Here is a 27,665-nt window from a genome sequence, read left to right as displayed (position 1 = left end):
CTTTACAACTGATGACCTAGGTCATTAGTATCTAATTGGTGGGCGTCTTGACACCCGGGACCCCCACCAATCAGCTGTTTGAGAAGGCATCAGCGCTCCTGTGAGCGGTGCAGCCTTCTTACAGCTTACCAAGCACAACGCCGTACATTGTATAGTGGTTGTGCTTGGTATCGCGCTCAGCTCCATTCACTGAGCTGTGCCTAGCCACGTGGCCGATGAACGTGTCGTCACTAGGCTAGGGAAAGCTGAGAGAAGGCCACGGCGATACTGTGAGTGCTGGTGCCTTCTCAAACAGCTGATGGACGGGGTCCCGGTTGCCAGTCCCCCACTGATCAGATACTGATGACCTATCTTGAGGAAAACCCATTTTAAACACCATGTATAAGCCTGTACACCTCTCCCGTACAGGCAGAAAAGCAATCTCTGAGCCTGATTTGTGGTAACACCTTTTTTCTTCTTTGCAGTCCTTATCAAACATTGATGATGTTGTGAACAAAATTCGCCTGAAAATAAGGTACATTTGGTTCCATAAATATTTATGACTGTATCCGTTTCATCTTGATGAATTTCGGTTTACTGTTGTCTCTAATGTTCCTTATGTTTTTATTCTTTTTGTGGGTTCTCTCCATTTCTGCATGCAGAAAAACCACAGCATGTGTCTGCAAACGTATGAAACTGGCTGATCTGTTACATGTGCGCTTGTGCTGCATCTGTGTTGTTCCCATGTTCATATGTGCCCGCATTGCTGAGAAAAATGAAGTTTTTATATATGCAAATGAGCCTCTGGGAGCAACGGGGGTGTTGCCGTTACACCTCGAGGCTCGGATTTCTCTGCAACTGCCCCACCCTCTGCACTTTGATTAACAGGGTCAGGAATTGTGATGTTTTCATTGCCTGGCCCTGTCAATCAAAATGTAGAGGCGCAACATGCATCTACATACTCTGCTCTGCTGCATAGTGAGTACTTCAAGGAGCTATTCTGACTGCTTGATCTCCAGCCCTTATGTCTGAATGCCAGACAGCTCATAAACATTTAGCCATATTCTTATCTGTTTGGTAACAATGGGGGTCATTTATTAAGACCGGCATTTTAGACGCCAGTCTTAATAACCCCTGCGCTGGCTGTGGATCTGCTGAAGTTATGAAGAGGCGCCGGCCTGGACATAAGTTTTGCGGATCCACCACCAATCTAAACGTAAGATAGCTTCCTTCCTAAAACAGGTGTAGAAAATGATAACTGAGATGGGCCTACTCGGCTGTCCCCTTTCCCTGCCCCACCACGCCCCCATTTTTAGACCTGGTGTGAGCGTGGATAAGTCGCAGATTGGGGTGCAAATCACCTTTGTGCCGCAATCTGTGACAGATATACGCCAGAAAACTGGCATATATCTGATAGTAAATGATCCCCATTGTGGCTATAATGAGTGTTTATGAACTGTCAGGAGTTCAGAGATAACGGTTCCAGATTGAGCCATCAGAGCAGCTCCCTGACGGATTCAGTATGGGGCAGAAGGCAATAGTCTATTGATGTAGTGAAAGGTGTAGAGCAGGGATGGCCAACCTGAGGCTCTCCAGCTGTTGCAAAACTACAACTCCCAGCATGCCCAGATAGCCTACAGCTATCAGGCTACAGCAGGGAATGGTCGTAATTGTAGTTTTACAACAGCTGGAGAGCCGCAGGTTGGCCAGCCCTGGTGTAGAGGAAACACTGTTGATTTTTTTTTTTTATAAAGACCAATTGAAAAAATTATTATTAACCCAAAATGAATAAGATACAATGATGAAAAACTGCCCCCTAAGTTGTCCATAGCTTTCAAAGTCTCCTGCAAACTGCTTAGACCAGGCATGCTCAACCTGCGGCCCTCCAGCTGTTGCAAAACTACAACTCCCAGCATGCCCCAACAGACTACAGCTATCAGCCTACAGCAGGGCATTGTGGGAGTTGTAGTTTTGCAACAAGGAGGGCCGGCCGCAGGTTGAGCATGCCTGTTTTAGACACATAGGATGATTTTTAAAAAAACTGATATATATATAAAAAAAGAAGATTCCTTAGTAGATACCTTTTGATGGCTAACTGAAAGGATGATGACACAATTGCTAGATTTTGAGACTACTTGGGTCTCTTCATCAGGCATTTTATAACACACAGTCTAAATATTCCCATTTTATACACGAAAGGAATAGTGAGGTAGATGAGAATACTGATGTAAAACACAGTATCACACTGCCAGATGATCGCTACCAAGCATTCAATAATCTGCTTGTGAAATAGGGCCTTAAGAGGTCTGAGGGGCAGATCCCATAAGAGATGTAGAAGGACACAAATCCATGTGACACATTATTTCCTGATCTGAGTGTCAGAGGTCGTCATGAGCTTGTATTCCCACACTCTCATGTCCCTTTGAGATTTGAAATCTCTGTGATGATCTTTCCTTGTGTGACGATGAGAGTTCATTTTTGTTCCAAGGTTTTGACCAGTTTCACCTACATAGAGATCCCCGGCAGGCCATTTGGTACATATAATCGTTTGGTTGTGGTCACTTAAAGGTACCTGGGATGTTGTAGCCCTGATGTGTATTTGCATTCTGTATCTTGTCACTGGTTAGGTGTGGACAGGTCTTACATTTTGTCTGGTTGCATGGCAATGTTCCAGTTTTATTTTTTGGAGAGGATGGTGGGCTTCTGACAATGAGATTAGGGGGCTGCCTATAGTACAGGAAAGAGGAGTCTGGAAATATTGATTTCAAATGGTCATCTTTTTGTAGGATTGGATGTAGACCTCAATGTTCCTTTGACTGTTTTGAACCCTATAATCTGAAATCTATCTTACCATGCAGTACAGTGAAGCTTGTAATACCACACAATGGGTTTTGAGAAGAACAATAGAATAACACTGTATTACAGAAGTATGACAAATATGTGAGTGTTTTGCATTTTTTGTTCCAGACGTCTGGATGACAGTATAAGAACTGTAGTACGAGGTCAAACAAACGTTGGCCAGGATGGGAGACAGGTATGCCTTTGATCTAAACTTTCAATTTTTTTCGGTTTTGAAGAATGCAGATAAAGATACTTCATTTTTGCTACTTCTTTACACTTTTTACTAAAATGAGGGCGCAAATGTAAGGGTACTTTCCCACTAGCGTTTTTCTTTTCCGGCATAGAGTTCCATCCTAGGGGCTCAATACCGGAAAAGAACTGATCAGTTATATCCCCATGCATTCTGAATGAAGAGTAATCCGTTCAGGATGCATCAGGATGTCTTCAGTTCAGTCTTTTTGACTGATCAGGACAGAGATAAAACCGCAGCATGCTACGGTTTTATCTCCGGCCCAAAAAACTGAACACTTGCCGGAATGCATTTTTTTTCCATAGGAATGTATTAGTGCCACATCCGGCATTCAAAAAACCGGAACGCCGGATCCGTCCTTCCGGTCTGCGCATGCGCAGACCGAAAAAAAGGTGAAAAAAATTAATGCCGGATCCGGGTTTCCGAATGACACTGGAAAGACGGATCCGGCATTTCAATGCATTTGTAAGACGGGTCAGGATCCTGATCAGTCTTACAAATGCCATCAGTTGGCATACGTTTTGACGGGTCCGGCAGGCAGTTCCGGTGACGGAACTGCTTGCGGGATCACTCTGCCGCAAGTGTGAAAGTACCCTAAGACAAAGTGAATTTGATATGAAGATAAAATATAAAAAAGTGTGCTGTGGGGCTTGCCCAAGGGTAGTGGGCAGTTGCACAGGGGCGCCAAGGTGAAGTGAAGAAAAAAAAAAAAGGTCAGGGCGGCGTAGTCTATGCAGGGTTGATACTTTGCTAGTTGGATTAGTGCTTCTGCTACACAGTATCGATCTATTGCGGGGGCATATATATCACTGTGTCTGTATAGTTAGCGGTTCTATTACGCAGTCTCAGTGTATGGTAGGCCTATATATCACTGTGTCTCTTTATATTTTGTTATGATGGTTCTATTTCACAGTATCGATATATGGCGACACATGTGTCACTGTACGGGTATTTAAAAGATAATAAATAATATGAATAGTAATAAATAATGTTAAAAGGTTTATATGAGAAAGAAACGGAAGGCGACTTACTTCACCAGGGAGGGAGATATAGGATAAGCAAAATACACCTATACCTGCTCCTCCCCCGCCGAGATCGCTTGTCAGGTAGTATAAACTTTCCTCCACGTCCCAAATGATGGTAGTCAGGGTTCCAAATGGAGAGTTTTTTATTGCATAAATAGATAGAAGCTCAACGCGTTTCGGGGTGTCTTCCCCTTTCTCAAGAGCAGTGTTGGTTAAAAACACATAACATAAAGTGCATGTAGCCAGGAATATATATAGGTCTCTTAATTAAACAATCAAAAAACAATTTACCAAGAGTTTTGGCGGGGACCGGAAGTAGGCGGAGCGTCACCTCCGGTCCTCTGATCCCCCCCAGTCATCCAAAATACATCGTCCGATTAAGTATAGTGCTTTAATGCATTTCAGAGTATTTTAAGAAGGAAGTTATGAAGTGCCTAGCAGGGTTCTTGTAGCCTGAGAACCTCTAACATGCTTAGATCGCTCCTGGTGCGTTCCACTGTGGAACGCAAACACCCTGGTGAGGAGGCGGGGTCTCGAGCGGATGTGCGCCATGCGTTCCACCAGTGGAACGCATGAGCAGGAGGAGGGGAAGGAAAGGTGCCGGCCGGAGGTGGGGCCGTTTGAAGATGCTGTATGGAGCGCACCAAGGGGGGGGGGCGTTCGACAGGGCAGGGAGGAGCAAACGTCTGTGCGTTCCAGGCTGGGACGCAGAGGCATCGGTTGGGGTCAGGAAGAGAAACCCGAACGGGAATGGAGAATGGGGAGTACATAGGGACTATAGGCATTTAGGGATGGGCTCACATGGAGTCCTTATATTAAATAGAAAGCCAAATATGTGTAAATAAAAGTCTGAATATGTATAAAAGGACAAATGACATGAGTTCTATACCAAAGGATATTATAAAGTATTATAATGGGAAGGGTATAATAAGTATTCACATATGTGAATACTTATTATACCCTTCCCATTATAATACTTTATAATATCCTTTGGTATAGAACTCATGTCATTTGTCCTTTTATACATATTCAGACTTTTATTTACACATATTTGGCTTTCTATTTAATATAAGGACTCCATGTGAGCCCATCCCTAAATGCCTATAGTCCCTATGTACTCCCCATTCTCCATTCCCGTTCGGGTTTCTCTTCCTGACCCCAACCGATGCCTCTGCGTCCCAGCCTGGAACGCACAGACGTTTGCTCCTCCCTGCCCTGTCGAACGCCCCGCCCCTTGGTGCGCTCCATACAGCATCTTCAAACGGCCCCACCTCCGGCCGGCACCTTTCCTTCCCCTCCTCCTGCTCATGCGTTCCACTGGTGGAACGCATGGCGCACATCCGCTCGAGACCCCGCCTCCTCACCAGGGTGTTTGCGTTCCACAGTGGAACGCACCAGGAGCGATCTAAGCATGTTAGAGGTTCTCAGGCTACAAGAACCCTGCTAGGCACTTCATAACTTCCTTCTTAAAATACTCTGAAATGCATTAAAGCACTATACTTAATCGGACGATGTATTTTGGATGACTGGGGGGGATCAGAGGACCGGAGGTGACGCTCCGCCTACTTCCGGTCCCCGCCAAAACTCTTGGTAAATTGTTTTTTGATTGTTTAATTAAGAGACCTATATATATTCCTGGCTACATGCACTTTATGTTATGTGTTTTTAACCAACACTGCTCTTGAGAAAGGGGAACACACCCCGAAACGCGTTGAGCTTCTATCTATTTATGCAATAAAAAACTCTCCATTTGGAACCCTGACTACCATCATTTGGGACGTGGAGGAAAGTTTATACTACCTGACAAGCGATCTCGGCGGGGGAGGAGCAGGTATAGGTGTATTTTGCTTATCCTATATCTCCCTCCCTGGTGAAGTAAGTCGCCTTCCGTTTCTTTCTCATATAAACCTTTTAACATTATTTATTACTATTCATATTATTTATTATCTTTTAAATACCCGTACAGTGACACATGTGTCGCCATATATCGATACTGTGAAATAGAACCATCATAACAAAATATAAAGAGACACAGTGATATATAGGCCTACCATACACTGAGACTGCGTAATAGAACCGCTAACTATACAGACACAGTGATATATATGCCCCCGCAATATATCGATACTGTGTAGCAGAAGCACTAATCCAACTAGCAAAGTATCAACCCTGCATAGACTACGCCGCCCTGACCTTTTTTTTTTTTTTTTTTTTTTTTCTTCACTTCACCTTGGCGCCCCTGTGCAACTGCCCACTACCCTTGGGCAAGCCCCACAGCACACTTTTTTATATTTTATCTTCATATCATATTATCTCGCAGTGCACTGACGTACACTGCTTTAGGGTGCTGCCTCGGTGAATACCCACCTAACCACCTACATCCCATTCCTAATATTTTGTCACTTCTAAATAGTCCTCTTGGCGCTCCAGAGAATACTTTCCCTCCTTCCCCTTCTACTGCGGTTAATCCCCCTTCTCCCTTTTTTTCTCCTTATTTTTTCTTCTTCTTCAACAAAGTGAATTTAACAGGTGGGGTGCGGGGCACTTATCAAGACTTTGCTTGATCCGCATTGCCCCATGAGTGGTGACTCTTTGATCACCAGAAAACTAGTTAAGCGTCAGAAACTACCTTCTTCCTTCCCACTATTTCTGCACTTGAATCAGTTTCAGCCCAGGTTTTATGGCTAGGCTCTTTGAGGACACCTTGTTTATTGATTTCTGTTCACTGCGTGTCTAACTTTGCGCACTGCTTTTCACTTGGGCATTTTAAGATGTGGTGCTAATATGGGACGTCCCTCAGTAGGTCTAGACATGTCTCACTAAGGCCGAATGCACACGGCCGTGTTCCACGGCCGAGAGCGGTCTGTGGTATGCCGGGCTGGATTCCTGTTCAGTGCAGAAGCGCACGTGCGCTTCATGCCGCCGCTGCACTACAGTAAGAATACACTATACGAGTGCATTACTGTAGTGCAGCGGCGGCATGAAGCGCACGGCGTCATAGCAACCAATGACTCCGTGCGCTCCTGCACTGAACTGGAATCCAGCCCGGCATACCACGGACCGCTCTCGGCCGTGGAACACGGCCGTGTGCATTCAGCCTAAAGGCGGGAGGCCGCATGATGTTACAGCTGATTGTTGGGAAGGAAGCGTTCCTTCTCCACAGTCGGCTGCTGGTTCAGCGAAGGAGACCGGTGCATTTACATGCTGTGATCTCCTTCACAGTATGAGGATGCGATCATTCGTCCCCATGCAGGATCATTGTTTCTGGGCAGCAGATCGCTGTTTAAACAGTAATTCATGCACCTGTACGAAAGACAGTATCACCTGATGAACAAGCGTTTCGCTCATTCATGGTGTGATCGGCGGCACATTTAGATGGGGCAGTCTGAATCCACTTTAATGCTGGTTTCACACACAATGGGACAGATTGATTTATCCTGTCTTATTGTTTAGTGTAAATTTAGACTTGACAGTCCAAAGATGCTATAGAAGTGTCTAGGTGGCTCATGTTGGATCATACATTTGGTGCGTCTTTAGACACTTTTGTTTACCTTTACACCACCTATTGGTCGGCCTACTTTGATACCCACTGTTTTGCTTCCTAACCCATGCCCGCATCCAACTAAGTGATGGCCATCTGTCGGTTAAAGTGCAAGTAGTGATGAATTGCATGCTGTTGCACACAGGAGTGATCAAAAGCCATGCACTCAGGCTAGGCATAAAAGGCAGGTCATTTCAGTGCTTGGCATATGCATAAAAAATGTTTAGAGCAGAATAAAACAAATGCTGATAACCGCCTCCTTTTATATGCGGAAGGTCTAATTCTGGGTGTGAAAATTCCTTTGAAGGGAGTAGCAGATTTCCTTGAACTCTTTGGCACTTTAATTATTTCATGTACACAGGAGATGTATTTTTCCTCCTCTCTTTTATGGCTGTGGTTGTATTGCATAGTTTAAAATCATGAAATACATACTATATATAATATTTTATACATGCATATGTTTTTATTTTCTTAATGTTTTTAAAGTGTACCTAAACTTTTCAAAAGTTTTATTTAAACTACTCTAAATGACATGTAATGAATGTTTGTAATATACTTTTCTTTCTTTATTTATATATTTTTTTTCATGTTTCCTTACGAAATAAGCACATGAAGCTCTGGTGTATATGGCACTTTGGAATCTGTACACTGCTGAAATTTCAGTGGTGCACGGATTCCACTGTGGGGCAGCAGTGAGCGATGTACAGGGAGGAACACGCATTGCTGCTCCTACCTTTGCCAGCTCTGCTCAAGCCTGGTATAAATGTGCTATGTCTGGCTTTATCACAGCGGGCACAGACAGGAGCAGTAATGTGCTATACAGAGGTACCAATGTGCTGTGCAAAGCTTTTTAGTGGAGTGAGTAATGGCTAGTAATAGGTATTATTAAACTGTCGTCACCGATGTCCGATGGTTTAATATACCTAATTTATGTTTACTTGCAGGTCTGTGCACTTTTTACCTGGCACTGTGCTCCCAAAATGACAGCAGATGGAGGGTCCAGTCAATCAGTGGTCTCCGTTCATTTACAATGGGGATGGACTGCCCATAGGCTAGTTCTCCTGTCTGTCCCCAGTTTACGTGAATGGAGGTCGTTGATGGATGAGGCCCTCATTCTGAAGGCATGCATGTGCTGTTTCCAGCACTTGTGCAGCTAGTAATAATTTAACTTATAACCTTCCTGCAGATCCTAAAATGTTACAGTATTTAAATTTTTTGTGGACCTATAGAAATGAATGGGTTCACGCACAACCTGAGAGCGCCAGCGTGCTTACTTGCTCCCTGCTGCTGGTCCCAGCTCCTTGGGTACTCGACTGTCAACATCAACTTTGACACTGCTGCAGCGAATGACTGGCCACAGCAGTGACCTGCCCCCTTGCATCATGTCAGTTTGGGGGAGTTGGTGAAAGAACTAAGACCCAGTGGCAGGGAGGAGGTCAGTATGCTTCCCTTTGCAGGTCTGACCAGGAGGAAGAGGTCTACCAAAAATATACCCAACAGGTTGCCTAACCTTTAACAGTGGGCGAGAGAGTGGCAAAGGGTGAAAGGCATAGGTGAAGAGGTGCTCCGAGGGGCTAGGCCTTTCCATCAGTGCTCAGAGCACCTCATTAGCATAAAGATAAGTATAAATCCGACTGCTGCAGGAAAGAGAAAGGTCACTACAGTCTCCATGATCAAGCCTACCTTGGTTTTCTAGGGTTGATTGTGCTGACAGAAAACAATTCTCTCCCAAAAAGGCTTTTAATGCATCCCATGTATATTGTAAATGCAGAAATGTCATTACTAATATCATGTTTATCCATAAAATCTAAAGGCTAATGTGACAGAATTTACCTTCTGCATCATCAGAGGCTGAGTCTGCTGCTCCATCTCTTACTCATGCTTGATGCTGCAGCTTTGTCTGTTGAGATAGGTAGCTTTACATACGCTCACTGGGAATTTAGTACACGGAGAGCTGGTTTCCGTTAGAACAAAGATGGACAAACCGCTAAAGCACCAGTTGGCTTGTTAGATTGCCACAATGTTATAGACTTCAGTGAGGGATGTTCGATCGATTCAGTGTAAGGTTTTCTGCATTAGGTTTGCACTTCTAATCATATAGATGTGATGTAGAAGATGTATAATAAATACCTTTAAAATGCAAAACTGCAAAATAAAAGAAAGGGATATCACATAACTGCATTGCAATAACCATAATTATAGCCTACGACTCCATGCTTCCTAAGCGGGAGATCTCATTCCAGAGCTGATCTTCTGGGCAGACGTGGTTTATGGAAGAGGGTGAGTGGAGAATGTATGTATTTCTGGCACGTTTCTCAACATCTTGTGATTGTGAGGAGGATTGCTGCACTTATAAGCCTTTATTTTATATCTCTCTCAAACAAATGGAAAGAACACAAACCATTATCTGGCTTGACCACCCAGGAAGGTCATTCTCCCCCAACAAAAATAACAACAAATACGCAAACTTGTAAAGACCTTGAGGTTTTTTTTTTAGCACAGTTGTTAAAACTTCTTCTTTGTGATATCTTATGTATATCTCTTTCTGGTAAAGCACATCTGGCCAATTATCCTGATACATCTCCCTATGCAGCATTGCTTTATACGTACAGCAGCATGGTGGCTCAGTGGTTAGTACTGGTGCCTTGCACCATTGAGGTTCTAGGTTCAAACAACATCTGCATGGAGTTTGTATGTTCTACCCATGTTTGCGTGGGTTTCCTCCAGATACTCTGGTTTCGTCCCACACTCCAAAGACATACTGATGGGGAAGTTAGATTGTGAGCCCCATTGGGGACAGCAAGCAATGCTAATGTCCTCAAAGCACTGCGGAATATGTCAGCGCTATATAAGTTTATTAAAAGAGTGGTCTCATGAAGACTACACTGACATGTCCTGTTACGTCATATGGACATTATAGAGGGGATCCCATGTGTGGGATCCTTCTCTATGAGCCAGAACAGATAGCTGCTTCGTATGAGGGTGCAGATTTGAAATCTGCAGCATGTCAGTGTTATGCTGCTGTGGATATCCACCACAGATTTCCTCCCCATGTGGCCATGCCCTTAGTTATAAATGATGGGGAAACTTACAGCAAGTGTTCAGTTCCCTTGTAGCGCCACCATCGGGAAAATAAAAATTACATGGTGCCAATTAAAATCAATAGTCTGTTCAGGTAATGGATGGACATACCAGACCTTCCAGAGAGACACATGTTGTAGCTGCTCTGGTTTAAAGGGCATCCGTCAGCAGATTTGTAGCTTTGACACCGGGTGACCTGTTACATGTGCACTTGGCAGAAAAAGACATCTGTGTTGGTCCCATGTTCATATGTGCCCGCATTGATGAGAAAAATTATGTTTTAATACATGCAAATGAGCCTCTAGGAGCAATGGGGGCGTTGTTGTTACACCTAGAGGCTCTGCTCTCTCTGCAACTGCCGCGCCTTCTGTACTTTGATTGACAGGGCCAGTCTGTGAAAATGTCATCACACCTGACCCTGTTAATCAAAGTGCATAGGGTGCAGCATTTGCGGAGAGAGAGAGCAGAGACTCTAAGTGTAACGGCAACGCCCCTGTTGCTCTTAGAGGCTCATTTGCATATATTAAAACTTCATTTTTCCCAGCAATGCGGACACGTATGAACATGGGACCAACACAGATGCCTTCAGCTGCCAAGTGCATATGGAACAGGTCACCCGGTGTCATAGGTACAAATCTGCTGACAGATGCCCTTTAATTGATGGAGGTCCTGATAGAGAGATGTCTTGTCTGTTCACTTATAATGCTCTAATAGAATATTTCAACATTTGTTATATTTTCTAAATCCTACAACCTGTTCAGTTTTATAGATAGGAGAGTCGGAAGCACTTGAACTTGTTAAAGGGAGTATGTAAAACCAGGCCAATGCCTTCTATGGCTGGCTCAGCTGACTGTAATGATACCTTTCACTTAGCGATTGTTGCTTCATTCTGGAGAACAAGTACTTTTAATCCATATGCAAGTGTGCAGTTAAGAGCACTGAGGGCGGGCCTAAGCCAATTTGTGCACCCTTGCTTCTCTGCCTTCCTTTGCCAGCCCCTCCCTCTCTTCCTTGATTGACAGGGCCAGTGTCCTGCATGGTCATGTTGCCTGGCCCTGTCATTCATGAGGGAGAGGCTGGCAGAGCAAGTAGGAGGAGCAGGGGTGCACAGAGTGGTGTGAGCCTGCCCTTGGGGCATTTAACCGCTCACTAAGTAATTCTCCACAATGAAGCAGCAAATTGCTAAGTGGCTGGCATCTCAGCGTGATGCACTCCGAGCATGATCGCATGGTGATGGCTTCATGCTGGAGAGCAGGTCCTTCAGCAAGTCCTTCAGAATCAAGAGAGGAACGACTGCCTCTGTCCGTGCAAGTGGATGAGATGAATAACTTTATTTCTTCTGCTAAAAACAAACATTACAGCTGAGGACCACTATGGGGGACATTGGGGTCCACTATGGGGACATTTTTACTGCTGGGGGTCACAGAAGATCTCAAAACCAGAATAAAACAAATTTGTTTCATTTAATACAAGACTTCCGCATCCGTTCCGTTTGTATGTGGTTGTATTAAAACGAAACAGAGCAAACCGGATCCCTCATTAAAACCATTGTAAGTCAGTGGGTGACGGATCCGTTTTTTTTTCAGTAATGGAAAAACCGTATCCGGCACCATTGACTTACATAGATTTTCATGCCGGATCCAAATTGTTCCGTTTCGTAGAACGGACACAAAATGCAACAAAACGGAACTGATGCATACTGACCATGATAATGAATGGGGACAAAACTGAACCGTTTTGAGATCCTTTGCTGGATCTCAAAACCTGAAAGCCAAAATGCTGACGTTAGCCTAAGATCTGAAGGATTTTTGCCATTTAGTACTAGGTCGCAAAGTTGATCCGCTTGTGTGGAATTATCTGTGTCTCCACAACCAGCCCCTAGTGCGTACCTTGTTTGCTCATCGATGAAATAAGAGAAGATGAGTTTATGGCCACTGTGGTAGACCTGACAGCTCAGTGCCCTGGGGTCCCATATCATTCATTGTATGTGCAGATGATTTTTGGTCTTTATGGTGCTCTATAAACCGTATGGACAGCTTTTTATAGTTGGCGTTCATTGTTCTTGCGGGATGTTGTCACTTGGGTCACTTTGCTGTATTATAGTGTTAGTGTGAAAAGATTATATATTGGCTGAGCTGCTGCCATTAGAGGAGGAAACATATGGAATCTGCACAGTCTCTCCTTTTACACACAGCAGGAGGCTGCAAATTGAATAACTTATCAAAGAAGACGCAGTTCCGAATTGTCCAAGCCTCACTTGCAAGGAGGTCCTTAACCTTGTAAAGCTGCTAAATGCCAACGTCAGATGGTAACAGCTGTCCGCATTCCATGAGGCTGTTCAGACACCCAAGGACAGAACCTCTCTATCAGAGGCAGTGAAGGCAATGCTCAGTTTTCTCATTTATTTATTTTTCTTCCCAGTTATTTTACGTTGTTTGGCCATTTTAAGTAAAGCAAACCCTTAGAATACAACAATTTAAGTCAAAATTAGACATGACCTTGAAGCAATATACACTCCTTGGCCCTGATTTATCATGCATTTACTCCAGAATTATGTCTTCAATAAGTTGTGACTTTTTGGACTTGCTTTTGCAAAAATTTGCATCTTTTTGCATTTTTACACTACTCACTCCAGTTTTAAAATATTGGTAGGGAAGCGGGCCCGGTTAGCTATTTTAATGAGTTTTACTCCAGATTTATTATTGAGACTTTTTCTAAAAGTCGCAAAAAAATTGCAATCTCACTCTGGTAGGAGGATGGAGAAAGAAAACTGGAGTAGGTTTGCTAGACAAAAGTTTTAGGTTAAGGATGAGACTAATTTATCAAACAACATGCAACATTTAATAAATGTGGCTTAAAGTACACCAACACAGGCAAAACTGACTTCAAGTTTTACCCTCATGATAAATCCCCCCCCCCCCCATTCACCCAAAAATGCACGTATGTTTCAGGCAGATATGTAAATTATTACAGGTGAAGTCTGTTTAGACACTTGCCCCTATAAAAAGGCTCTCAGAGGCTACTTTTTTTTAGGTATTGTACCTCTTGGTGATAGTTCGTTGACTGCTAGACATGCCTCTAGAATGAATGGACTCAAACATTTTGCCCAGTTGACAGACTTTGAGAAGGGGTGCAACACTGGATTGAGAGAAGCTGGATGATTGTTTTTAATGAATTGCCTGCCATCTAGGCCATTCTGACCTAGCTGTTAGCAGGTTTGGTGGCAGTGGTTATGTGAGGACATGCACACATGGTGAACAGGCTCTGGATGGCCCAGGCAGGCCACCAGTGAAGAGGACAGTTTGATCCGCCAACATGCAAAGGCAGCTCCTGTAATTTTGTTGTCCATCATTCAGACATGGGTGGCACACACCCTGCCCGTTCCATTTCCAGGTGCTTAGCAGAAAGAAATTTGGTGTCACGGCAACCATTATGTGTCCTGTCATTGGACAGACAGCCAGCCACATTTTCCTTCATTTGTGGTTGTGCCATGAATGACAAACCTGGACTGCTACGGACTGGAACCATGTTGACTTTAGTGATGAATCCAGGTTCTGTTTGGGATTTGATGATGGTCAGGTTTATGTATGGAGACCAGAAGTCGTAAAAATACTCCTCTGACCTGAGTATTTTTACCCGAGGAGTAGTATGAAAGTTGCGGTAATTCAACTACATAACGTAATATGTAGGCCTGCATTTGCTCACATCTGCGTTAGGGGCTCCATTTGGAGCCTCTGTTGTAGATTCTGTTGAAAGACCGGACAAAAAAGCATTATATGCAGGACTTTTTTGTCTGGTAAAAAGACCGATCCGGAACGGAAACTGAACGTATCCCATCATAGTTGGCGGAGTCTGCTCAGCTTCTTCCCTGTCAGTTAGGCCTACATGTTTTGTTTGCTGAACTTCGCGGGATGGGAAAACGTGGTACACCATGCTTTCCCATCCTGCAGAGTTCCTCCAAAAAAAGTCATTTTTTTTTTTTTTTCTTTTTTCACAATGGAACTCTGTAGTGGCGGATGCCACAGTATGGCATGTGTCTGAAGCGTCTGTTAATATTAACGGTTTTTGTGTACAGTGAACATATCACAAAAACCCACCCTTATGTGACCGATCCAGCAGTTTCATTATTGTTGTTGCTCTGCTCCTCTAACAGAGCAGAACAACAGAAATAAATAGCGCCAGTGTGAACGTAGCCTAAGAGGTGGATATTTATGTGGGGGGAACCATTACTAATGTAAATACCATCAGGCAATTATAGCCAAGTGATAAAGTCCAGTCCAATATAGCAGAATTAACCCTGTACTTTACCATTTGGCTATAATAGCCTGCCTGCATTCACTACACACTACATGCATCAGTGTGATGTGTGTGGTGCATGTGGTGCAGTGATGATCACACACTGCATCACACACTGCTGTTACCTTGATGTCCGGGGCCGTTTGTCACCTCTGAGGAGTCCTCTTCAGCTCCTCCGCTCTCCGGCCCCTCCTCCTTCCAGCTCCCGTCGGCTTCCCCTGCTGCTCGGCGCTGTATCGCTCCAGCACCCGCCCAAACCAACCAATTGCAAAGCTCCTTACTGTATGGAGCTTTGCTATTGGTCATTTCAGGCACAGGCAGCATCACTGCACTGCCTGTGTCGTTCACAGCGTGCCCTGCGCTGATGAATGTGCGGGGAAAAGTCTAAGGCAGTGATGGCGAACCTATGGCACGGGTGCCAGAGGCGGCACTCAGAGCCCTCTCTGTGGGCACCCGAACCCTGAAAAAAGTCTATGGTGTACCAATATGCCTTAGACTTTTCCTGCCATTCATCAGCGCAGGGCGCACTATGAACATCGTAGGCAGCGCAATGTAGGCAGGCTGTTATAGCTAAATGATAAAGTACATTGAAGATATACTATATTGGACTGTGGTATTCAGGGTAAATTGCCATGTCGGCACTTTGCGATAAAAAAGTGGGTTTTGGAATGCAGTTTGGGCACTCTGTCTCTAAAAGGTTCCCCATCACTGGTCTAAGGTGTATTGGTACCAAGTTCCAGTACCTGCACCATATGGCCTGAACAGGCGTCTGATGCTTGTACAGGCGTTATTGCGACCTCTGATGGAGACCTTGTGGTGAGTGCTTCAATCCTGTTTTTGCTGCCCTGACTGTTGGTGTGATGATCTGGGGAGCCATGTAATACAGCAGTCTGTCACTCCTAGTAGTGATACAAGGAACACTAACAGCTCAGTGATATTTGCAGGACATCCTGCGGCCACATCTATTACCTCTCATGGCAGAGCTTCCAGCTGGCATTTTTCAGCAGGATAATGGTCACCCATACACAACAAGGGTTTCCCAGGAATGTATCTGCCAGATTGTCACACTTCCTTGGCCTGCTTGGTTGCCAGATTTACCGCCAGTCGAGCATTTATGCAATCAGCTGGGATGGCAGCTTTGGCAACCTATGAGTGTGCCAGATCTACAGCCACAGGATACCATATGGAACCTTCATACCCAACCATATCTCATCTTGTATCCAGGCTAGATGTGGCCCAGCAGGGCACTAGAGCCTCTTTTAAATTGTACAGTTTTCCCCAATAAACATTTGCTCTAATATTGTAATCACTTTTATATATACAGTACAGACCAAAAGTTTGGACACACCTTCTCATTCAAAGAGTTTTCTTTATTTTCATGACCATGAAAATTTTAGATTCACACTGAAGGCATCAAAACTATGAATTAACACATGTGGAATTATATACATAACAAACAAGTGTGAAACAACTGAAAATATGTCATATTCTAGGTTCTTCAAAGTAGCCACCTTTTGCTTTGATTACTGCTTTGCACACTCTTGGCATTCTCTTGATGAGCTTCAAGAGGTAGTCCCCTGAAATGGTTTTCACTTCACAGGTGTGCCCTGTTAGGTTTAATAAGTGGGATTTCTTGCCTTATAAATGGCGTTGGGACCATCAGTGGCGTTGAGGAGAAGTCAGGTGGATTCACAGCTGATAGTCCTACTGAATAGACTGTTAGAATTTGTATTATGGCAAGAAAAAAGCAGCTAAGTAAAGAAAAACGAGTGGCCATCATTACTTTAAGAAATGAAGGTCAGTCAGTCAGCCGAAAAATTGGGAAAAATTGGGAAAACTTTCAAGGAAGGGCTATTTGACCATGAAGGAGAGTGATGGGGTGCTGCGCCAAATGACATGGCCTCCACAGTCACCGGACCTGAACCCAATCGAGATGGTTTTGGGTGAGCTGGATCGCAGAGTGAAGGCAAAAGGGCCAACAAGTGCTAAGCATCTCTGGGAACTCCACTTGTTTGTTATGTATATAATTCCACATGTGTTAATTCATAGTTTTGATGCCTTCATAGTCATGAAAATAAAGAAAACTCTTTGAATGAGAAGGTGTGTCCAAACTTTTGGTCTGTACTGTATATCATTACATTAAAACATAGAAAGTTTAAATGGGTTCCAACAACTCCTTCTGTGTGTTTTTTCTTTTTTTGTCAATGAGTGAATATTTATATATAAATTCTGAATGTGCTTCCCTGTTTTTTATTACTCAGTGGTTGAAATATTCACATGCCTACCCACATTACTATGGTTTAGGTTTAAATATGAATTTTAATGTCCATCTACTAAGTAGTTTTTTTTAACGATTTGTCATTGAGATAGAACTGTATATTTGGGCTTTTATTAGATAAGGTAATAAGATTGGAGCAGTTCAATCGATCGAACAAGCATACACCTATACTAGAATCATCTCGTTCACTTGCAAAGCTTGCAGGCAGTGCAGTCTATTTAAGGGGTATTTGTCACGGCGCGGTGTGGGTGGTAAACTCCACACCGAACAAAGGAGGGAAGGGAAAAGGTACTAGGCCTGGAAACTAAGGAAAAGGGAAAGGTCACCACCTAGTGAATCCCTAGACCGAGCCCTGACTACTATCAGTATGAAAAGACCTCAATGGTAGGAATGTTCATACACAGGAACCTAGAACCCTATCTGACTCTAAAAGGCCCTGGAAATAGTGTCAGGACAAAAGATAACCTGTTACTTCCCAGCTGAAGCAATAGGAGACTCCCTCAGGACTAATACCAAAAGATAGGGGAATACAACAAACAAGAAATAGGAAAAAGACACTTAACTCCGAAGTACGCGGACAAGCAGGAACTCAGTGGAGAACCAAACACCAGCACTTCCACAACCAAAAAGGAGCTATCAACTGCATAGCCTGATGGGTGAGACCAGACTAAATAGAGGAGTTGGAATGACCACTTAGGCTACTTTCACACTGGTGTTTCGGCTTTCCGTTTGTGAAATCCGTTCAGGGCTCTCACAAGCGGTCCAACTAATCAGTTTAGCCCTAAAGCATTCTGAATGGAAAAGGATCCGCTCAGAATGCATCAGTTTGCCTCCGTTCCATCTCAATTCCGCTTTGGAGGCGGACACCAAAACTCTGCTTTCAGCGTTTTTGTGTCAGTCTGACAAAACTGAGCCAAATCCTTTGACACACAATGTAAGTCAATGGGGACGGATCCGTTTTCTATGACACAATAGAAAACGGATCCGTCCTCTATTGACTTTCAATGGTGTTCAAGACGGATCCGTCTTGGCTATGTTAAAGATGATACAAACTGATCTGTTCTGAACAGATGCAGACGTTTGTATTATCTGAACGGATCCGTCTGTGCAGATCCATGACTGATCCGCACCAAACGTGAGTGTGAAAGTAGCCTTAAGCTACACCTGAGACAAGAGGTGTGGTCATACCCAGCAACAAAACAGAAACAAGTGAAAACAAAGAGGCTGTCAGATCACATCACGTGCAGCCAGTCTCTTAGATCTTCTGAACCCTGTCACGGGAGAGACCGTGACAGTATTTTCATGTCTAATTGCTAGGATATATCTTCTGTTTATGAGAGCTGGGGTAACAACCTATGGGAATAGATAGGTCGTTACCCCAACTCATTCTCAGTCTTTGGGAGTCACATAGGTTGGCGCTACCTCTTTAAAATGAGGTATAATGCACTGTACCACAGACTATTAGCATGTATATAGGAGATATAAAAATGCACTTTTTTTTTCTTTTTGCACTATGTTTGATTCCAGAATCCTACCTTGAAATACCATGACCGTAATGGTTCTTGCAATTTTTTTATAATAATTGAGGTTTAAAAGCACAAAAACCTCCCCAGATTTGAGAATTATGTAATAAAAATAGTGCAAACAAGGGGTTCAAACAAATATCTGCATTTATATATTTTCTACCGTACATTTATTTCTCAGTATCATCTTTGTGTTGCGGAATCGCTCTTTGTAACCCTACCACAATTGGAGATGACACTGTGTAGATTTATAGCTCTGACTGAATGTGCTGGAAAAGATGCTTGTCGTTGGGGGATTAAGACAGTAGTGAGGACTGTATTACTGTTTTTATGATTTATTACATTAGCTTCATTTATATGTATAGACTTTGGACTGCTGGTTACAAAAGGACAAAACAGATGTCTGTAAGTGGGTTCACTGATCCCCGTGGTCTTTGTAGATGGCTTAGCTGTACAGTCTATAGAATTCAGCTGGCGGTTCCTCCAAAAATCTATAGAGAACAAATGGATAATGCAATATCCTCCTCTGCTGACTTTCGCAGTGGTATTTGCCGACAGAGTCCAATGTCAATCTCTGTCAGTCACTATGGTAGGAAAAGATGACTGCTTGTATGTATAGAAAATGTTGCTGTAGAAGATTCCCCCATAGAAATATACATGGAATTGCCGTTTATCGAACTGAAATACCATAGTGATGGGTCAGTAATCTACGCTGTGTTTTATATCTATTTTCTATCGTTACACCCTTTGGTGTGGGAGAATGTCTACAGGATGTGACCATATGTTTTTAATGTGTAATGCTTGAAATAATAAAGATGTAATAGTTATTTTACATAATATTGTGTAGTTGTATATTTTTTGTTTACCGGTGGTTATATTATTGATTTGACACCAACATTATTCCTATTGGTTACTGAGCCCATTTTACATCACCTTCTCTATAGGGGGAAAAACCCTAGTGGGACCCTAAATCCGCTTTCCACTCCACATTTTATATTCCTTTTAGGTAACTTGATGTCACAATAAAGCCTGTGATGGAAGGTGATAAAATTAATGATGAAAATTATGGTTAAAAATCTGCTGCAGTCTGCAAGAGAATTTGAAATGGATGAAGATTTATTTTTCAGCAAGACCATAACCCACACAAATATAGTAAAAATCACTGCAGTAGATAAGTTACAGATATTCCATGTGAAAATCTGCCTCTAAGGCACCGTTCACACTGCGTTTTTTTTCTTTTTCCCATGGAACGTGCCCCTTCTCAACACGGCCGTGGCTTTAATCCACCGCTCCACAGTCTTCAGCTCTGCCTCCCATTCTTTGGTCAGAAAGGACATGACCACCGGTAGGAATTCGGCAACATTTCAGAGCGGCTCTCCACGCAAAAATTCCACAGGGAAAAAACCCTGTGTGAATAGCCCCTAAGGCCTCATGCGCAAAAGCGTATTATGAATTTGTGTCTGAACTTTTTTTGCGGATTGTACGCAGTAGGGGGAATAAAGGGGCTGTTCCTTCTGGACAACTTCTTTTTAATTTGCAGTTTCTCTATGGTAGTTGATTGCCAGGGACCAGCTATTGGAACCCACACATTCAGCTGTTATCAGCAGTTCTTCATGCCTGCACTACAGGGCCTCCATTCTAATGAGTCCACCAGAGTGACTGAATCACATGGATGAAGGCGCACACAACAACACTTTTTCTTTTTGTGTTTTGCCTCGGGTTGTATGTAGCACTAGCCATAATATACCTCCTCCTTGTGTGGTCTATGGAAACTTAGGAATACTCTTAATCAAACCACAGTCTTTTGTTCTAAACACAAAACTTTACAAATAGTAGTATAATCTATTTAATGTAGTTATACATAAATGCCCTATATGAAATACGGTGATGTATTCTTTTCAATCAATACTATGAAGAAAATATAAAAAAATATATAATTGTAAATGTGCGGTATAGAAGGCACCACATTAAACTGTCTGCTGTGTCTTGTTCTTTTCCCAACTTGGAGTCTCAGAAAATCTAGTAGAGCTCTGAATGCTTGGCCCTTTACGTTGGCACCAAAACTAGTGATCTACACATGGTCCCAACTATGTATAAAGCCGTTTTATGATGTATCAACGTGATTAACTAAATTGATGTGAAGAAGGGCTGGACCCTTTATAATGCAATCCAAAAGAATCTTAACTAAGCCATTGCCAATTATTAGTTCCGTATAACGCTGGAAGAATCTACTTGCCTTTTATGATTCACATTGTATATCAGTAACTTACACTGATCAGCCATATAATTAAAAATTACGGTACATTGCTTATCTTGTAAAGGGGTAGCAGGTGAAGTCAATTTTTGAAGCTGGGAAAATGGCCATACTAAGCATCAGAGCGACTATTTTGATGGCTTGACTGGTGGGTTACAGCATCTCCAAAACAGCGGGTCTTTTATTGTGAGGTGTTAGTATCAGCGGTTAGTACCTACTATAAGTGGTCCAAGGAAGGACAATCTGTGAACCTGCAACAGGGTCTTTGGTGCCAAAGTTTCAATGATGCATTTGGGGTGTGAAGGCTAGCTTGTGCAGTCTAGCCCCACAGAAGTTACTGTAGCACAAGTTGCTGAAAACAATTGTTTTTGGCTCTGACAGAAAGGTGCCGGCATACACAGCACATCACAGCTTAGGATATTCCTTAGAGCAGGGCTTTGCCAACATTTAATACTTGGACTAAGCAGGCTGGTCTATGGTGATGCATCACCAGCGAACAAATACTAACTCTCAGTGCCCACTCACAGTGTACTTCCATAGCAGTGCCAGACAATTACCACCATGCAGTGCCCATATTACCTGAATAGCAGTGCCAGACAATTACCACCATGCAGTGCCAATATTACTTCCGTAGCAGTGCCAATTACCACCATGCAGTGCCCATATTACTTCCATAGCAGTGCCAGATAATTATCACAGTGCAGTGCCCATATTACCTCAATAGCAGTGCCAGACAATTACCACCATGCAGTGCCCATATTACTTCCATAGCAGTGCCAAATAATTATCACAGTGCAGTGCACATATTACCTCAATAGCAGTGCCAGACAATTACCACCATGCAGTGCCCATAGCAGTGCCAGACAATTACCACCATGCAGTGCCCATATTACCTCAATAGCAGTGCCAGACAATTACCACCATGCAGTGCCCATATTACCTCAATAGCAGTGCCAGACAATTACCACCATGCAGTGCCCATATTACCTCAATAGCAGTGCCAGACAACTAACACTGTGCAGTGCCCATATTACTTCCATAGCAGTGCCAGACAATTACCACCATGCAGTGCCCATACCTCAATAGCAGTGTCAGACAACACTGTGCAGTGCCTATATTACTTCCATAGCAGTGCCAGACAACTACCACTATGCAGTGCGCATATTACCTCAATAGCAGTGCCAGACAACACTGTGACGTGCCTATATTACTTCCATAGCAGTGCCAGACAATTACCACCATGCAGTGCCCATTTTACCTTAATAGCAATGCCAGACAATTGCCACCACCACCATGCAGTGGCAATATTACTTCCATAGCAGTGCCAGACAATTACCACCATGCAGTGCCCATATTACTTCCATAGCAGTGCCAGACAATTATCACAGTGCAGTGCCCATATTACCTCAATAGCAGTGCCAGACAATTACCACCATGCAGTGCCCATATTACTTCCATAGCAGTGCCAGATAATTATCACAGTGCAGTGCATATATTACCTCAATAGCAGTGCCAGCAAATTACCACTATGCAGTGCCCATATTACTTCCATAGCAGTGCCAGACAATTACCACCATGCAGTGCCCATATTACCTCAATAGCAGTGCCAGACAACTAACACTGTGCAGTTCCCATATTACTTCCATGAAAAAATGCGGGGGATTCAATCAGCACAACCCTATATGCAGATGCACATCGCTATGGCGAAATACATATACAAAGAAAAAGACACAAATGCAATAGCACTCTGCAACCAGCATTCTGCCCTGCCTCTATGCTGGATGAGGCATTGGTGTACATTTTGGCCAAAGTGTAATAAGCCACTCACCACGTCAAGGTCGCCTCTATGGAGTGGCCCCTAACACTAGTTCCTACCTGTTTATGGGCCATGACAGCCACACAAAGTCCAGGGAATGCAGGTGCAGCATGCACGCCAAGCACACTTTGCTTTTAACCCCGTCCGGTGCCATTACAGCTTTCATCGGATCCAGGGATGCAAGTACCAACATGCATGCTGAGCCCACTATATACTTCTCCTGGAGCCAAATGGCTACTGGTAGGTGCCATATAAGCAGACTAGACAAGCTTGGCGTGCATGCTGCACCTGCATTCCCTGGACTTTGTGTGGCTGTCATGGCCCATAAACAAGTAGGAACTAGTGTTAGGGACCACTCCATAGAGGCGACCTTGACGTGGTGAGTGGCTTATTACGCTTTGGCCAAAATGTACACCAATGCCTCATCCAGCATAGAGGCAGGGCAGAATGCTGGTTGCAGAGTGCTATTGCATTTGTGTCTTTTTCTTTGCATATTACTTCCATAGCAGTGCCCGACAATTACCACCATGCATTGCCCATAGCAGTGCCAGACAATTACCACCATGCAGTGCCCATACCTCAATAGCGGTGCCAGACAACACTGTGCAGTGCCTATATTACTTCCATAGCAGTGCCAGACAATTACCACTATGCAGTGCGCATATTACCTCAATAGCAGTGCCAGACAACACTGTGACGTGCCTATATTACTTCCATAGCAGTGCCAGACAATTACCACTATGCAGTGCGCATATTACCTCAATAGCAGTGCCAGACAACACTGTGACGTGCTTATATTACTTCCATAGCAGTGCCAGACAATTACCACTATGCAGTGCGCATATTACCTCAATAGCAGTACCAGACAACACTGTGACGTGCCTATATTACTTCCATAGCAGTGCCAGACAATTACCACTATGCAATGCGCATATTACCTCAATAGCAGTGCCAGACAACACTGTGACGTGCCTATATTACTTCCATAGCAGTGCCAGACAATTACCACTATGCAGTGCGCATATTACCTCAATAGCAGTGCCAGACAACACTGTGACGTGCCTATATTACTTCCATAGCAGTGCCAGACAATTACCACTATGCAATGCGCATATTACCTCAATAGCAGTGCCAGACAACACTGTGACGTGCTTATATTACTTCCATAGCAGTGCCAGACAATTACCACTATGCAGTGCGCATATTACCTCAATAGCAGTACCAGACAACACTGTGACGTGCCTATATTACTTCCATAGCAGTGCCAGACAATTACCACTATGCAATGCGCATATTACCTCAATAGCAGTGCCAGACAACACTGTGCAGTGCCTATATTACTTCCATAGCAGTGCCAGACAATTACCACTATGCAGTGCGCATATTACCTCAATAGCAGTGCCAGACAACACTGTGCAGTGCCTATATTACTTCCATAGCAGTGCCAGACAATTATCACTATGCAGTGCGCATATTACATCAATAGCAGTGCCAGACAACACTGTGCAGTGCCTATATTACTTCCATAGCAGTGGCAGACAATTACCACTATGCAGTGCGCATATTACCTCAATAGCAGTGCCAGACAACACTGTGCAGTGCCTATATTACTTCCATAGCAGTGCCAGACAATTACCACTATGCAATGCGCATATTACCTCAATAGCAGTGCCAGACAACACTGTGCAGTCCCTATATTACTTCCATAGCAGTGCCAGACAATTACCACTATGCAGTGCGCATATTACCTCAATAGCAGTGCCAGACAACACTGTGCAGTGCCTATATTACTTCCATAGCAGTGGCAGACAATTACCACTATTCAGTGCGCATATTACCTCAATAGCAGTGCCAGACAACACTGTGCAGTGCCTATATTACTTCCATAGCAGTGCCAGACAATTACCACTATGCAGTGCGCATATTACCTCAATAGCAGTGCCAGAGAATTTGAAATGGATGAAGATTTATTTTTCAGCAAGACCATAACCCACACAAATATAGTAAAAATCACTGCAGTAGATAAGTTACAGATATTCCATGTGAAAATCTGCCTCTAAGGCACCGTTCACACTGCGTTTTTTTTCTTTTTCCCATGGAACGTGCCCCTTCTCAACACGGCCGTGGCTTTAATCCACCGCTCCACAGTCTTCAGCTCTGCCTCCCATTCTTTGGTCAGAAAGGACATGACCACCGGTAGAAATTCGGCAACATTTCAGAGCGGCTCTCCACGCAAAAATTCCACAGGGAAAAAACCCTGTGTGAATAGCCCCTAAGGCCTCATGCGCAAAAGCGTATTATGAATTTGTGTCTGAACTTTTTTTGCGGATTGTACGCAGTAGGGGGAATAAAGGGGCTGTTCCTTCTGGACAACTTCTTTTTAATTTGCAGTTTCTCTATGGTAGTTGATTGCCAGGGACCAGCTATTGGAACCCACACATTCAGCTGTTATCAGCAGTTCTTCATGCCTGCACTACAGGGCCTCCATTCTAATGAGTCCACCAGAGTGACTGAATCACATGGATGAAGGCGCACGCAACAACACTTTTTCTTTTTGTGTTTTGCCTCGGGTTGTATGTAGCACTAGCCATAATATACCTCCTCCTTGTGTGGTCTATGGAAACTTAGGAATACTCTTAATCAAACCACAGTCTTTTGTTCTAAACACAAAACTTTACAAATAGTAGTATAATCTATTTAATGTAGTTATACATAAATGCCCTATATGAAATACGGTGATGTATTCTTTTCAATCAATACTATGAAGAAAATATAAAAAAATATATAATTGTAAATGTGCGGTATAGAAGGCACCACATTAAACTGTCTGCTGTGTCTTGTTCTTTTCCCAACTTGGAGTCTCAGAAAATCTAGTAGAGCTCTGAATGCTTGGCCCTTTACGTTGGCACCAAAACTAGTGATCTACACATGGTCCCAACTATGTATAAAGCCGTTTTATGATGTATCAACGTGATTAACTAAATTGATGTGAAGAAGGGCTGGACCCTTTATAATGCAATCCAAAAGAATCTTAACTAAGCCATTGCCAATTATTAGTTCCGTATAACGCTGGAAGAATCTACTTGCCTTTTATGATTCACATTGTATATCAGTAACTTACACTGATCAGCCATATAATTAAAAATTACGGTACATTGCTTATCTTGTAAAGGGGTAGCAGGTGAAGTCAATTTTTGAAGCTGGGAAAATGGCCATACTAAGCATCAGAGCGACTATTTTGATGGCTTGACTGGTGGGTTACAGCATCTCCAAAACAGCGGGTCTTTTATTGTGAGGTGTTAGTATCAGCGGTTAGTACCTACTATAAGTGGTCCAAGGAAGGACAATCTGTGAACCTGCAACAGGGTCTTTGGTGCCAAAGTTTCAATGATGCATTTGGGGTGTGAAGGCTAGCTTGTGCAGTCTAGCCCCACAGAAGTTACTGTAGCACAAGTTGCTGAAAACAATTGTTTTTGGCTCTGACAGAAAGGTGCCGGCATACACAGCACATCACAGCTTAGGATATTCCTTAGAGCAGGGCTTTGCCAACATTTAATACTTGGACTAAGCAGGCTGGTCTATGGTGATGCATCACCAGCGAACAAATACTAACTCTCAGTGCCCACTCACAGTGTACTTCCATAGCAGTGCCAGACAATTACCACCATGCAGTGCCCATATTACCTGAATAGCAGTGCCAGACAATTACCACCATGCAGTGCCAATATTACTTCCGTAGCAGTGCCAATTACCACCATGCAGTGCCCATATTACTTCCATAGCAGTGCCAGATAATTATCACAGTGCAGTGCCCATATTACCTCAATAGCAGTGCCAGACAATTACCACCATGCAGTGCCCATATTACTTCCATAGCAGTGCCAAATAATTATCACAGTGCAGTGCACATATTACCTCAATAGCAGTGCCAGACAATTACCACCATGCAGTGCCCATAGCAGTGCCAGACAATTACCACCATGCAGTGCCCATATTACCTCAATAGCAGTGCCAGACAATTACCACCATGCAGTGCCCATATTACCTCAATAGCAGTGCCAGACAATTACCACCATGCAGTGCCCATATTACCTCAATAGCAGTGCCAGACAACTAACACTGTGCAGTGCCCATATTACTTCCATAGCAGTGCCAGACAATTACCACCATGCAGTGCCCATACCTCAATAGCAGTGTCAGACAACACTGTGCAGTGCCTATATTACTTCCATAGCAGTGCCAGACAACTACCACTATGCAGTGCGCATATTACCTCAATAGCAGTGCCAGACAACACTGTGACGTGCCTATATTACTTCCATAGCAGTGCCAGACAATTACCACCATGCAGTGCCCATTTTACCTTAATAGCAATGCCAGACAATTGCCACCACCACCATGCAGTGGCAATATTACTTCCATAGCAGTGCCAGACAATTACCACCATGCAGTGCCCATATTACTTCCATAGCAGTGCCAGACAATTATCACAGTGCAGTGCCCATATTACCTCAATAGCAGTGCCAGACAATTACCACCATGCAGTGCCCATATTACTTCCATAGCAGTGCCAGATAATTATCACAGTGCAGTGCATATATTACCTCAATAGCAGTGCCAGCAAATTACCACTATGCAGTGCCCATATTACTTCCATAGCAGTGCCAGACAATTACCACCATGCAGTGCCCATATTACCTCAATAGCAGTGCCAGACAACTAACACTGTGCAGTTCCCATATTACTTCCATGAAAAAATGCGGGGGATTCAATCAGCACAA

The 27,665-nt window shown here is 43.6% G+C and overlaps 1 protein-coding gene across 1 annotated transcript in view; it reads left to right on the top strand.

Annotated features, from left to right (window-relative positions):
- VPS53 (VPS53 subunit of GARP complex) overlaps window positions 1-27,665 on the top strand; it is a 175,439-nt gene that overhangs the window by 26,396 nt on the left and 121,378 nt on the right. Inside the window, exons 3-4 of the mRNA XM_040424767.1 lie at window positions 465-514; window positions 2,947-3,013. Coding sequence (XP_040280701.1) covers window positions 465-514; window positions 2,947-3,013 — 117 coding nt within the window. The remainder of the gene's footprint in view (window positions 1-464; window positions 515-2,946; window positions 3,014-27,665) is intronic.

This window comes from Bufo bufo, chromosome 3 (genome assembly GCF_905171765.1).
Source record: "Bufo bufo chromosome 3, aBufBuf1.1, whole genome shotgun sequence".
Taxonomy (NCBI): Eukaryota; Metazoa; Chordata; class Amphibia; order Anura; family Bufonidae; genus Bufo; species Bufo bufo.
This window is presented reverse-complemented; position numbering and strand designations above follow the sequence as displayed.